Below are 14,495 nucleotides of genomic sequence, written 5' to 3' on the forward strand. Positions count from 1 at the left end.
CCACTTCATTACTTCTTAAAGATCATTCATCATTAATAGCACTTCTGTTGTGTTGCTAAAATCTCTCATAATGCTAGTGGTTCTGTTATTTGTTACCAATTTTCTCCACCTACTTTGGTCACTTATGCAGACTGTGCTGTCTTTAATTTAAAGTATTTCAAATGCCTGTTTTGAAGGATGCTTGTTCTCCTGTCCCAATCGGTTCAATCTGAATCAGTGTTTTGTGTGTAGAAGCCACATGTCGGGGCTCCATTATACAGTTGAGGGATATAGGGAGCCAATCGTTACCAAATGGCTCTGCGTTTTCCTATAGAATACTTGTAAATGGAACACAATATATGAGCAAGTGTCTACAAGCTGCAGATTTATGTTGAATTTGGGAGCTGCATTAATACATAGGAGTAAACCGCTTATATCCGAGACTAGTATGGAACTGATCTATTTGCTGTGAATTCAATTTTCTCTAAACACCTCTGTGGAAAACACGGTGCTCAAGCATACAGAATGTTGGCAAAACATTTTTACAATTGAGAACCTACGTTAAACCTGCCTTGTGACCCCAGCCAGCCAATTGTTGGAAAATAGGTACATCCACTAAAAGGATTTTAACATACCTTTTCTGGTATAGATCCTTTATCACAGAGCCCAACAAAAATTGTGAAAGATACTTTATAGGTTTAAAAGTATTCTAAATGGACTAGACCTTTGATGATAGATCTCAAAGACCAGAAGAGAGGAGGGAAAAAAAAAAGTTAAAAAGTTATATCTAAAAATCTCATTAATTTACCAGAAAAATGTATTTAAAAAAAAAAAAAAAAAACAGCTTTTAAAAGGAAACACTATTTTGGCTATACTTCTCCTATGGCTCACCAGAGTGCAGTTTGTTCTGCACTCCCGCAACACATTTTCAGCTGACAGCAGCTAAATTCAAAGAGCTGATCCAAGCGCTAAAAATATCCTGCCCATATGGTTGAGATCCACCCAGAAGTCTAGCCTGGCAGCTGGCTTAGCCTCTCAGAACACTGCTGAGAGGCTGAGCCAGCCACTGCCGCCCCCTCTACAGGCCTAGCACTCCAGTGAGTGCTGCCAGGGCAGAGCGCCAGTGACTGACAGTCACTAGCTCCTAGCAGGATGAATATAGACAACTGAGTGATCAGAGCTCTTTGATTGCTCAGTTCTCGGTCTTAGAGATGGTAGGGGACAGCTACAGCTAGGATCGGTGCTGCAGCCATATAGAAGAGTAAGTCGGTTTATTTTTATTTATTTTTTATAAAGCCATACTTTTTTTAAAGTAGCCAACCCAGATAATAGAACTACACACAAACTCAAGCTGGCAAGTACTATCGTTCATCCCCCAATATTTCTGATTTAGAACAGATTCGGCACTTGCAGATTCTTGCACTTGCTCCCTTTGGCTACATGACCAAGAAGCCCCAAAAAGGTACTTACTGCAGAGCACACACACATAAAAGCTTCACAGAGATCAAAGTAGACAATGGAAACCAAGCATCGTTCTCCAAATGGGCAAGTTAAATGTTCCAATACAAAGCCATAAAACATCTGCACAAGAGTCCATACAACTTTACACAAAATAGAAAATTATCTACTTCTTAAAATTAGTCATAACGACAAAAATACAATAGCTCAACATGTAATTTTATCAAGATAACAAAGTGCTTTTAATGACATAGGTCTTTCGATACACCAGTAACATACCTGGCTCCAACAATCTGCGGCATTAAGAGTCATCAGAGATACAAGATGGCATAGTGATACAGGACAGATGGCAAATAATTTGAAACAACCTTTTGCAAATTACGATCAAATTTGTAAAACAGTATAAATCATTATACTGTAACACGAGTGGGGGGAAATTGGTCAGCCAAATGAAGATATGAGCAGGTTCTGCAAGATTGCAGGTTTAAAGCTGAACACCAGGCAGAGTATATATTTAAATGCAACATTCATATGTACCTGAATCTGACCAGATCATTTCCTGAACAGCAGCACTTAGAAGAGGGAGGGGCATACCTAGGAGGCAATTAGGTGTGCTTCATACACTTGTGCTGCCTAGGAACATACTGACACAGTAGGTGAGCAAGGACCCCCCATCAGCACTGTCCAATTACAGTCTAAAAAATAGGGAGGTGACCAGGATGTTGTGTATAACTGCAGTACAGAAAGATCAGGTCACCGGCCTGGCTGTGTACATTTCAGGACTGGCTGGACAGAAAAAAAAATCACTTGGCAGGTAAAACAGCTCCTACTGTATATGCATATCAACAGTGCATTTATATATTTTTTAGAGTTTGGTTGTAATTATTCACCAGTTCTTTCACGTTTGCAGTGGGAACATTTTGCCGTGATACCTGGCCTGGCCTTCCACTACAGTTTTGCCTGGACCACATGGATTTATTTTGCTGCCACCAAGTCCGTTCCTTAAAAAAAAAAAAAAAAAGGCGCCGAGTGGTGATTGAGCCCACCAATGCTCACTCAGTTATGTACATTTAGTACATATATTAATACTTTAAATGTGTTGAACTATACAAACAAAAGGTTATTCTTGGTATACAATCCTCCAGGGTATGACATTTTTCAATTAATCTCTGAAACCCTTTTAAACATCTTAATGAATCCCTTTACTTTGTAAAGGATCAATGCAATGTGATTGCTAATTAGCAAACGGTGTTGTAAAAGAAAGGGGCATAAGCTTTGTGCTTTCACATGGGAGAGGCTAAATCAAGGCTCTTTTAGAGTCAAAGTGTATATTCCCAAATGAATAATATTTAAATAAATAATCTTGGTGCCTATATGCTGTACTAACAGACTGAATGATGCTACCATAACTTACAAATAAAAAATAAAATAAACAATTTCATAATCATTTCCCTTTACGGTGAAATAAAACATAGCTATTAAACATTTCCACAACATTCGTAAACGGCCCAAATTATTGCTGAGTTCTGTTAAGTGATACGCTTGAGGAAATTGTAAAAACTAAAGGCAGAAAGGAAAACCACAATATACTCAGAGGATTCTGTGTTTCACTGCAAATATATTATTTATATACAGCTCTTAGAGAGCGGGTTTGCCTTTTATTTCTTTTTTTTTTTGTCTTTTTCATTTTTTTTCCATAAAATTACCCCAGACTTCCCTCAAACAAAAGTTAATGCCTTTTGCTGTAAGCCTCTTACAGCACAGTGTGTATTTTTGTTTTTTGATATTACATACAAGTCTCTGTGAGAATATTACATGCAAAACGTTTTTTTAAAACGCTATTTGCATTTTCAGAATACTGAAATGTCTGCTTGTCTTTAAAATCCTTTGATGCACTTGTAACGCATTATTTACAATTAAAATAATTGTAGGCAAGAAAAGGTTTTGTGGGAAGAGGGGAGGGGGATTATAATTTAAGTGCAGGTTTTGTCAAGGTTAGTCTTCCTCTGAAGAATCCGAGTCCTCAGCTGAGGAAGAAGAGGGGCTATTTGATCCTGAGGAAGGTTCTGCCTTCTCAGAACAGTCATCTGTGCTGTTCTCATTTTGAGAGCCAACCTCATTCTTCACTTTTTTGTCCTGGCTGGGAGCAGGAGGTGGTTTTGCTGTAGAATCTGGGGTCACTACTGGGCCAGCATCTTTGCTAGTATTCTGTACTTCGAAAATGTTCGGTTGGGGCACAGTTGGGATGTGAAGATTAAGGCCTGGAGTGAGAAGCATCCCTGGGTAGAGTATATTGGGTAACAGCAGTGGGTTGATAGATAAGGAACCTGCCTGTACAGCAGTTCCCATAGAAGTGGAAGGAGGGCTTGAGTTCTGCCTGGCCTTGTCACCAGATGGGGACATCGTCCTTTCTTTGCCTTTTTCACCTTCTTTGCATTCATCTGTACAGTTCTTCTCTTTTTCCTTGGCACTGGGCTCTGACGACTTGCTCAACAGGTTTCCCATACCCAAAAGATTGGGCAACCCAGCTAGCAGCATTGGAAACATGGCAGCCATATTTTTGGCATCTCCACTAGAAGCAGAGAGCCCTGCAGGCAAACCAATTAATCCAGCTGTTAGCTGCAAAGACTGAAGACTCTGGAAGTTCTGCTGTAAAGCCCGGTAGCTGGAAATATCCATGCCTGGGATTAGGCCATTTGCTAACAAAGGGCTGACGTTCATAGAGTTGCCAGATGCTGTGGCTGCTGCTGCTGCCTTGGCAATTTCACTCTTTGGCCTTCTGCCTCTTCTGCTCACTTCCTCACGCACCACAGGGCCAGTTAGGATACGGTCAAACATACTATCTGGGAGAAAGCCCTACAGGAGAAAGGAACAAAATAACTCCATTAGGGTGATAGAAAGTATCCTATTATCCTCATTTTACCTTTGACCTCAAAGTGAAATCTGTAACCACATTATCGGCATTCAAGAATTTACATATTCTTTGCAAGTAATAAATGGTTGTAAACAAGCCATCACTGCCCCCTATAGCTGCAGATGTGGTGGATCAATTCATCCTCAAAATGTACAGTTGTTCAAGCCCTCCTCTTGACAGCTAAGCTCCCTTCCCAGGGCATCTGCTTAGTCTTTAAATTAAAGAACAGAAGGCTGGAAGGATGATGAGTCGCTGCTGGGAGAAGGAAAACCGGGTGAGCTAAGCTGATGAGAGGACGACTTGAATGAATTTTGAGCTTCTGCCGTGAACTTGGAAAGTTAAGCGAGCCAAAGTACAAGCAGCTATAGGGGTCAATGAAGACTTGTTTAAAGCTCATTTACTGCATCTTAAGCCAATAAAAATTGTTGACCGTACAAAGCCAAAAGGTCAACTTTAAAAAACACCTCCAAAATGATATGATTATAAAAAGCATTTTTTTTTTTTGTATTTAATATTCATCAAAACATCCACTTTAGTCTCTTAACTAAAAGGCATAACCTTTTACAAAATGACTGTGGTAAGGTCTCACTATTTGCTAGTTGCTGCAGCTACCTGAGCTATGTAAAAACAATAGAAGCAGGTTTATTTACCTTTTTGTAACTTACATTTGTACCTGCATGGTAAATCCTAGGTAATCTATATAAATATACAACAGGTTACTCCTAACATCACCGTTTTACAGCAACACTGAAGTGAAAACATTTCAGATAAGCAAAACCAGTGGAACATACACAGATCAACCATAACATTATGACCACTGACAGGTACACGTGAACATTAATTATCTTTACAGTGGCATCTAAAAGTGGGTGGGATATATTAGGCAGCAAGTGAACATGTTATCCCTGAAGTTGATGTGGTGAAAGCAGAAATAATGTGCAAGGGTAAGGATCTGAGTGACTGACAAGGGCCAAATTGTAATGGCTAGATGACTGGGTCAGAGATTCCCCAAAACTGCAGCTTTTGTGGGGTGTTTTTGGTTTGGAGTGGTCAGGACCTACCAAAAGTGGTCCATGAAGAAAAAACAACAATTGTATCATGAGTGCCCAAGGCTCACTGATGAATGTTATGAGAAAAGGCTTGCCTGTGTTGTCCCATCCACTAGAAGAGCTAATGTAGCTCAAATTGCTAAACACATGAAAAAGTTAATGCTGGTTCCAAGTCAGGACACACAGTGCATCAATACTGATAATATTATTCCTAATACTAATATTGATAACATTATTCCTTTAAATTATAGCTACAGCAGGAAGGCAATATGGGATAAAGATTTTAGAACTAGGTTTTTGAGTTTTATGGTTCGCAGTAACTGGTTTTCAGAATGCTGTAGAAACCTCCACAAGTGCACGTAGCAGTATGAAGACTCTGACATATTCTGAAGGCTAAACTCATTTTATTAAAGCTAAACGCACTATAATATAGACATACAAGCTTTTATACTCACAGATTGTTTTACAACGTCTCCCCACTCTGGAGCCACTCCGTACTCTGGATTTTCCTTCAGGAACCGACACAGGTCTTTAAGGGGAGGGGCAAATGCTCCCCCAACCTAAACACAAGCCAAAATCAGTATGTACCAGAAGCCATATAGGAAGAATCACAGGGTGCTCCCCCCAAACCACTGAATCTTATAACCCTGGCAGCAGAAGGGACCAATATATTGGGGAAAAAAACTATAACAGTAAAAAGAGCTTTCACCACTATGGGCCAGTCTTTGCTGGGAATAGGGAAGAATGGCGATTTTGTCTGTAGTAACTGGTCTATATTTTTACCAGGTGGTACTACTGGGTGAAATGGACTTTAAATCTGCTAGCGCTTTAACCACTTCCCTAAGGCCGTACGACTATATACGGCCGCAGGGTGGTTCTACTTCTCTGGGGCGCCGTCTTTTTACGGCCGCCCCTTTGCGGGGAACTGCTGTGCTGGCCGTGTCCCTTGGAGACAGCCAATCACAGATCGCCGTGAACGGCCAATCGGAGTGGCCGTTTGCTAGGCGATCTGTGCGGCCAATGAGAGATGATCTCATATGTAAACATATGAGATCATCTCTCATTGCCGGCTCACACACTGACAGCGTGCTGTCAGGGAGAGAGGAGACCGATCTGTGTCTCTTGTACATAGGGACACAGATCGGTCACCTCCCCCAGTCACCCCCCTTCCCCCACAGTTAGAACACTGTATAGGGAATACATTTAACCCCTTCCTCACCCCCTAGTGTTAACCCCTTCCCTGCCAGTCACATTTATACAGTAATTAGTGCATATTTATAGCACTGATTGCAGTATAAATGTGAATGGTGCCAAAAATGTGTCAAAAGTGTCCGCCATAATGTCGCAGTCGCAATAAAAATCGCAGATCGCCGCCATTACTATTAAAAAAAATTAATAAAAAATAATAATTCTGTCCCTTATTTTGTAGGCGCTATAACTTTTGCGCAAACCAGTCGCTTATTGCGATTTTTTAATTTTTTTTACTAAAAATATGTAGAATACGTATCGGCCTAGACTGAGGATACATTTTTTTTTTAATTGAGCTATTTATTATAGCAACAAGTAAAACATTTTTTTGTTTATATTGCAAAAAATAAAAGCCGCAGAGGTGATCAAATACCACCAAAAGAAAGCTCTATTTGTGGGGAAAAAAGGACGTCAATTTTGTTTGGGAGCCACGTCGCACGACCGCGCAATTGTCAGTTAAAGCAACGCAGTGCCGAATCGCAAAAAAAGTCCTTTGGGCAGGAAGGGGGTTTAAGTGCCCAGTGAGGAAGTGGTTAAACACTACCATCTCTTCAAACTGACAATGCTGATGTCCAAAGGTGTCTCCATTGCTCCTCCAGTGGAGAGGAGACATGCTAAGACAGAAAGTGTGTTACTGGCTGGATAATCAGAAAAAAAAAAAAGGAAAACGAATGCAGCCACCACGTTAAAAGGTTTGGTAAGCTGCAATATATATATATTTTGTTTTTAGGTTTAATACTACTTAAAATATTAAGAAGGCACCTTCAAAACCTCCTTATGATTGCTTAGCTTTTATTTCTACAAAGCGCAATTAACTGCATTATTTGTAAATATTAGGTCATATGTGGATGACCAGAAATTAGGTCCACTTGCCTTCCTGGCGTTCCTCTTGTTGATGAGCTGAACACGTTCATCTCCGGTGAGGCTGTTCACATCCAGTTTATTAGGATTTCGACATCTGTGTCTCTTCTGTTTGGGTCTACCGTCATGAAGCTGCATCCTCTGAACAGAAATACATATTATTTGATTAACATTTACTCACATCAGCACACTTGTCTTCAGGAGAAGTGAATAGCTGGCATTTCTGGTACAAACTAGCATGCAATCTACTGCCCTTCCTCTTAGCACGGAGGGCTCGGGCCTTAGTTGCCAATCAACAGGCTGGAACACAGGCACGTATGGGAGTGGAAAAAGTCATTAACTCTGTATAAGCTCAGGCTGACATGGAGCTTATATATACAGGTCTTCTGTGGCTATGGAGCAGTAGGGAAGGGAGGATAAGATAAATATCAGTAGGTGGGGGGTATAAGCCCGATCAGGACAACCTGTCTCTTTACTCTGAATGGGCAAAGTGGCATATTCTCTATAAACATCAGATTCCAAAGTGAAGTCAAAGGGCAATTTGTTTCTGTAATACTGTGATAGAAATACTAAAAGGTATTGCACCAAACAACTTACAGGGATGGAAGCCCCCCGGTCTTCTACATAACCAGGGTGTGCTTTAAGCCAGCTCTCTAGATCCCTTCTTTTTGGTGCATCGTCCCCTGCTAGCCTTGTGCCATCCTTTAAGTTAATGACCGGGACAGGACTGTCTGCGTCTAGTGTTCCCGGAAGCACCGGAGGGCCAGGTAAATGCTGAGATAAGGAAGGATCCACAGCTGAGTTCACCTGCAACACAGAAAATCAAATCGGTTTTGTGAATGTTGGGCATTACGTTGGAATGGCCTAGAATGTAGCTCTGTATGAACAGATAAACTGAGGAAAAGCTACAGAAACAGAGCATATTCCCATGTACATACCCCAACAAAACAAAAAAAGTGTGTTAAGAAAATTAACGTAATTCAAGCTAACATAGTAATAAAGACACGTAAAAAGTGAAACAATAGGTACCTGTAATATATAAAATGTGGCCCGACTCTTTAGAAAAGACACATGTATTACCTCTATGCATGTATAAGTACTAATGCGCAAACCATAAACAAATAAGCTAGTCAGTAGCTGCCAACATAAAAGGGTGTTCTCACACTAAAATCAAATAAAAAAAAAAGTAGAAAAATGTGGCTAATAATTACTAATCTATGATCAATAAAGTGAATAAAATTCCAGAGGACACTTTTCATAGGAATAAAAAAGCAATGAAATGACAGAAATATGTCCTCATTCAATGTGCAAAAACGTCAAAGTTCAATGAAATAATGTGCAAATAGGCAATCGGATAAGTGCAAAAAAAACTTCTAAAGTGCACTATATGCCCAAAAGGTGACAATCAATATAGGAATATATCAAAAATGGGGGAGGTTGGGACTTTATATGAGATGCGATTTTAGCAATATGCAATTAAATATAAACATGGAAAAAAAAAAATGTTACCATGTGGCCAGGCTCAAAGTTGTCAATCAAAAATCGCTAAACTAAATAAATCTAAATAAATCTGTCTAACTGATGTAAGTAAAAACAGAGGTTTAGTTGCTGATGCTTGCGTCACTGAACACGTGACTTCATTGTGTTGCCTATTTGCACATTATTTCATTGCACTTTATATTGTTTTTGCACATTGAATGAGGACATTTTTCGGTGGCAGACAATGGCAGGATGGGGCATTTGTCATCTCTCTCCAATATCGTTAACAAGTCTTGCCACAGTAGTACACTAATTAAATCAATATTTAAGAAAATTCAATATTTCACTATTTTCAGTAAGCATTTAAAACAAGTCCATGAATAATTTGACTCACATGATTTAGCATCTTATTTCGGTTCATAAACAGAATATCAACTCCCTCTACGTTCTTCCTCCTGCCTCTTCTTTTTTTGACGGTTGGCTGGGCATCCGATGTCATACCATTCAAACCGGAAGTTGGCAGTGTATTAGAAGTACCTTTAAATAAAAAATAAGATCTTTATTAATGACCACACCACGCCATGTACCATGCATCAGGTAAGTATTAGATAGGTGAGGGGGCGATACTTTTACCTAAACATTCTTTACATTTAATGCAGGGAATGCCTTAAGGCAGTGGTCATCAACCCTGTCCTACAGGGCCCACTAACAGGCCAGGTTTGCAAGATAACTGAAATACATCACAGGTGATATCATTTGCTGCTCAGTGATTTCCATATTCTAGACTGCATCTCCCCCAAGGTAATACATAAAACCTGGCCTGTTAGTGGGCCCTGTAGGGCAGGGTTGATGACCACTGCCTTAAGGTACTAAAATGTTTAAGCTTTGAAACCCCTTTAATCCTTATGCTGCAAACCTTAGTAAATAGATAGGAAGGTATAGTATATTTATTTGTTTAAACGTTTTTCTCTTTAGATTCCTGTTTTTTTGACTCAGGGCATGGGAATTATTTTTCCTCTATTTTGAGGAGAGTTTTTTTTAACCACACTCTGCTACCTGAGCTAAGGGCAGATGGATTCCAGGAAGTACATTTTACATGAATCCTCTGCCCCATCTCAACACAGCCATGGCTAGAAATGCTGTGGGGGGATTTTTCCAACAAAATAAAGCATGACTACATGGATGGATGGGCTTGCTTTGCTTATTAAAAAAAAAAATTAAATAATGTTCTCAGTTTGTTTCATTTTAAAGACCATCACTTACAATACAGGTTAAGCTTTTCATTTCAATATATTCATAAATAGTGTTAGCAACCTAATAACTGTTTTTTAGATTATTCTTTAGATTGATCTTTACATGGGAACTGCCATTGTTATTGTTATTAAGGTTCTGAAAGGCAGCTTGCTTGAGTCATTGATCTCGAAAAGACATGCAGCTCCTGAAGTTGGAAATATCTGAACACCCAAGCCTCCAGGTCACAGACATACTAGAGAGGGAAGCTGGGATTAGGACGACGTGATTGAACCCGTCTCCTTTGTTAAATATTTAGCAGTGGCTTCTCCCAGCTAATTTGAAGCTGAACTCCAGGCAGATAAAAAAAAAACACACACAAAAGGAATCCAGTTCTATATTCATTAAAACATTAAGGTCAACCCAAATCTGACTGTCTTTGAAAAAAAAGGGGGAAATATTGGGACTTTGAATGAGGCTGCAGACATGGTGTGGGTATTAGGGAGGTACACATTTATTAAGCATACAAACTGCATGACATGTCTCAAAGTACAGAAACCACATGGAGGAAACAATCATTTGGTATAAATGTCATTTCATAATGCAAGTGCAAAACTAAGCAGAGAGGGTACAACAGTACATAACCTGACGCCAACCAGTGGTCTGAATAGGTCAATGGATACAGTATATACAATAGCATATGTACAGATGTTATAGTGAACAGCATAAGCGAGAAATGTAAAAGTTGTTTAAAACAAGTAAAACCATCCAAAATTTTATATTGTAGTGTTCATCAATATCAGTGATATTCTAGGGACATATATCCGCATCTCTCGTGCCCGACGCGTTTCGTGTCCTTGACACTCATCAGGGGCTGATGCAAGGGATATCTACGGAGTAAATGGTATAGAGTATAATTATTGGATCTGATAGTAAAAATAAATAACAGTAATAATAAGCCGCAGCAGCTGATACATAGGGGGTTTCCGTGGGCCTACGTCAGCTCTCCTTTCAGTCTGCTCCGTGCTTGCGTGACGTTGGTGATTGGAAGCCTGCACCTGTGCGGCACGCTTATATGGAGATCCTCCCCACACACAGACTTGTCGGCCACTTCTTGGAGACACCATGCCAGACCATCACACTTTATCTCACCTCCTGTATGCTGGAGTTCGTCTACACCCCAGCACCAGGTTAATCACTTTGTTACTTGATTTTGATTCTTTTGACATGGGATAATAGTCCTCCATGTGGACAAACCCAGTCTGACTGCTGGCATTGTTATTGTTTTTATAGATTTCATTTGACTAACATCATCGGTCCACCATTTTTTGTCCTCTTGTATGCCAGCACAATACTTTCCAAATCTGTGGGGGAGGCTCTGCTCTCTGCGGCCAAATATTACCTCAGCTCCCGTGGTGGACCATTTAGTGGCCTCTATTACACACTTACCTACTCACCTCCCAGTTTCTATGTAAGTACTGAAGATGGACCTCTTGGTTCCATCTTTTATTATTACTGTTATTTATTTTTACTATCAGATCCAATAATTATACTCTATATCATTTACTCCGTAGATATCCCTTGCATCAGCCCCTGATGAGTGTCAAGGACACGAAACGCGTCGGGCAAGAGCGATGCGGATATATGTCCCTAGAATATCACTGATATTGATGAACACTACAATATAAAATTTTGGATGGTTTTACTTGTTTTAAACAACTTTTACATTTCTCGCTTATGCTGTTCACTATAACATCTGTACATATGCTATTGTAAATACTGTATCCATTGACCTATTCAGACCACTGGTTGGCGTCAGGTTATGCACTGTTGTACCCTCTCTGCTTAGTTTTGCACTTGCATTATGAAATGACATTTATACCAAATGATTGTTTCCTCCATGTGGTTTCTGTACTTTGAGACATGTCATGCAGTTTTTATGCTTAATAAATGTGTACCTCCCTAATACCCACACCATGTCTGCAGCCTCATTCAAAGTCCCAATATTTCCCCCTTTTTTTCAAATACTGAACCAGGGATGGAGGTGCACCACATATGTGCCTCATTTAAAGTCCCAAACTCCCCCCCTCTTGTTGCAAATCTGACTGTCATTCCTAACCCCCCGATTCTGAAAAAGTTATATGTAATAGTGATCAGCACTGCAGCATTTATTTAAAAAGAAGCTCCAACTGTGATCAGCTCCTCACGAGTCCTTCAGCTTAGGCACTAGTGACATAGTCCGTGCCTTCCCACAGCTATCTGGGAAGGATACGCTGCAGGCAGATCTCAGGAATGTAATAATGAAATCTGGATATCCGCATCTTGCAGACCATACTATACAGCAGGCTGGGAGAGGGAGAATCAGCACCAAATAGTTCTGCTGTAATGATCATATGCTAAGAAAGTACTGAAAGAGTGACAGAATGAAAAGCACATCTGTTGCTTCTCCTATAGTGTCTGGTCATGTGATAGGGGAGGAACAAGACCTGGAAGTGTTACTTAAAGTGGAAGTAAACCCAAAACTTTTTTTTTTTTTTGCTGTCACAAGGTAGAGTATAAGATTTCCTATCATCTGTGCCCAGTCTTGCCACACAGAGTTAATCCAGCTCTGAGCAATCCTCTTTTATTGTTCAGTGAAATAATACAGACTTCTAGATAAAAACCTGTCTAATTAAAAAGTCCTTACCGCCCCCTTGCTTTGAGTGACAGGTTATTTACATATCTCTCCTGGATGTTATCATAATATGAGGTGATCCACAGTTCATAGACAAGTGACCAGGATGTGTTATGTGGGGAGAGAGAGAAAGAGAGAAATCCACCCCTCCCCCCACATAACACATCCTGGTCACTTGTCTGTGTGGCAAGACTGGGCACAGATGATAGGAAATTCTATACTCTAACATTGTGACAGCAAAAAAACAAACAAACAATTTTTGGGTTTACATCCACTTGAAATAGCAGCAGAGAAAAATGAGGTCGTGCTCTGTGCTAAAGCTGCGTAAATCTCAAAACTAGATGAACAGAAATACGCAATTTATCGGTTTGTATAGCGGTTTGCCTGGATTTCTTAGGCCAGCCAAATAAACAGATTTTTACCTGATGCTGCCAAGGGTTTTGGAAAGGTTACAAGACTGGCCTCAGAGGCATTCTGAAGATCCTGCAGTCGAGCCAAATACTGCTGCTGTCCCATTGCCTCTTCACCATCCAAAGGCCTCTTCTGAGGAATCCCTTGTTTCTGAAATGTCAGCTTTAAGCCACCTTCCTACAAGGCAACACATATGGATTAATGAGAGGCTCCAAGCTACAACATAACATAAAACATAAAACACCATACCAAATGTTAGTGACTAAAAGTCCAGTAAAGCTTTAGATCTGTCAGATTTTAGGTAAAAAAGACAAATGTTTCAAAGTATTTTCCCCTCATCTATATTGGCCACATACAGATTTTGTTTCAGATCGAATCTTAAAGGGGTGGTTCCCCCTAAAACAAATTTCTAACAATACATTCGTAAGACCCGTTACACTGCGGGTAGGCTGGCTTTTGTTTTGTTTTTTTAGTACATACCTCGATACCGCCGTTTCGTCCCTTGGCGGTGGGCGTTCCTAGTTGATTGACGTTCCTCCGACAGGCACATACGTGACGTCACGACTTTCCGAAAGAAGCCGAACGTCGCTGCGCAGGCGCCGTATAGAGCCGACTCTATACGGCGCCTGCGCAATGACGTTCGGCTTCTGTCGGAAAGTCGTGACGCGCAGTATGCGCCCGTCGGAGGAACGTCAATCAACTAGGAACGCCCACCGCCAAGGGACGAAACGGCGATATCGAGGTATGTACTAAAAAAACAAAACAAAAGCCAGCCTACCCGCAGTGTAACGGGTCTTACGAATGTATGGTTAGAAATTTGTTTTAGGGGGAACCACCCCTTTAAGTCAATAAAGAACAGTGCAGGAGTTTGCTGAATTGTTATACTTCGAATTATACTATATGGGTGGACTGTTACTCTACAAAGTATAAAATGTGCATTACTCGTTTTAGGGCTCCAAAGAATGCAAAGCTCTGTTCAAATGAATGAATGAAAAAAAAAAGTCTATGGCCTGGATTCACAGACATCGGCGCATATTTATGCCGCCATAGCGTATCTTTTGTACGTTACGCCGACGCAGCGCAGAGAGGCAAGCACCGAATTCACAAAGCACTTGCTCCCAAATCTGCGCTAGGTTTTTAAGGCGTAAGCCGGTGTAGGTGGAAGTGGGCGTGAGACATGCAAATGAGGCGT

General features: G+C 40.4%; 1 protein-coding gene across 6 annotated transcripts in view; it reads right to left on the reverse strand.

Annotated features, from left to right (window-relative positions):
- Positions 1 to 1,635: 1,635 nt before the first annotated feature.
- CHD9 (chromodomain helicase DNA binding protein 9) overlaps positions 1,636 to 14,495 on the reverse strand; it is a 289,270-nt gene continuing 276,410 nt past the window's right edge. For all 6 annotated transcript variants that reach the window (XM_040328665.1, XM_040328668.1, XM_040328667.1 and 3 more), the window contains 6 exons: positions 13,315 to 13,480; positions 9,383 to 9,525; positions 8,107 to 8,316; positions 7,522 to 7,650; positions 5,856 to 5,960; positions 1,636 to 4,293 (listed from right to left, as the gene is read on the reverse strand). In XM_040328665.1, the coding sequence (XP_040184599.1) occupies positions 3,433 to 4,293; positions 5,856 to 5,960; positions 7,522 to 7,650; positions 8,107 to 8,316; positions 9,383 to 9,525; positions 13,315 to 13,480 (1,614 nt within the window). In that variant the 3' untranslated portion in view covers positions 1,636 to 3,432. The remainder of the gene's footprint in view (positions 4,294 to 5,855; positions 5,961 to 7,521; positions 7,651 to 8,106; positions 8,317 to 9,382; positions 9,526 to 13,314; positions 13,481 to 14,495) is intronic.

The sequence above is a fragment of the Rana temporaria genome, chromosome 11 (assembly GCF_905171775.1).
Source record: "Rana temporaria chromosome 11, aRanTem1.1, whole genome shotgun sequence".
Lineage (NCBI taxonomy): Eukaryota > Metazoa > Chordata > Amphibia > Anura > Ranidae > Rana > Rana temporaria.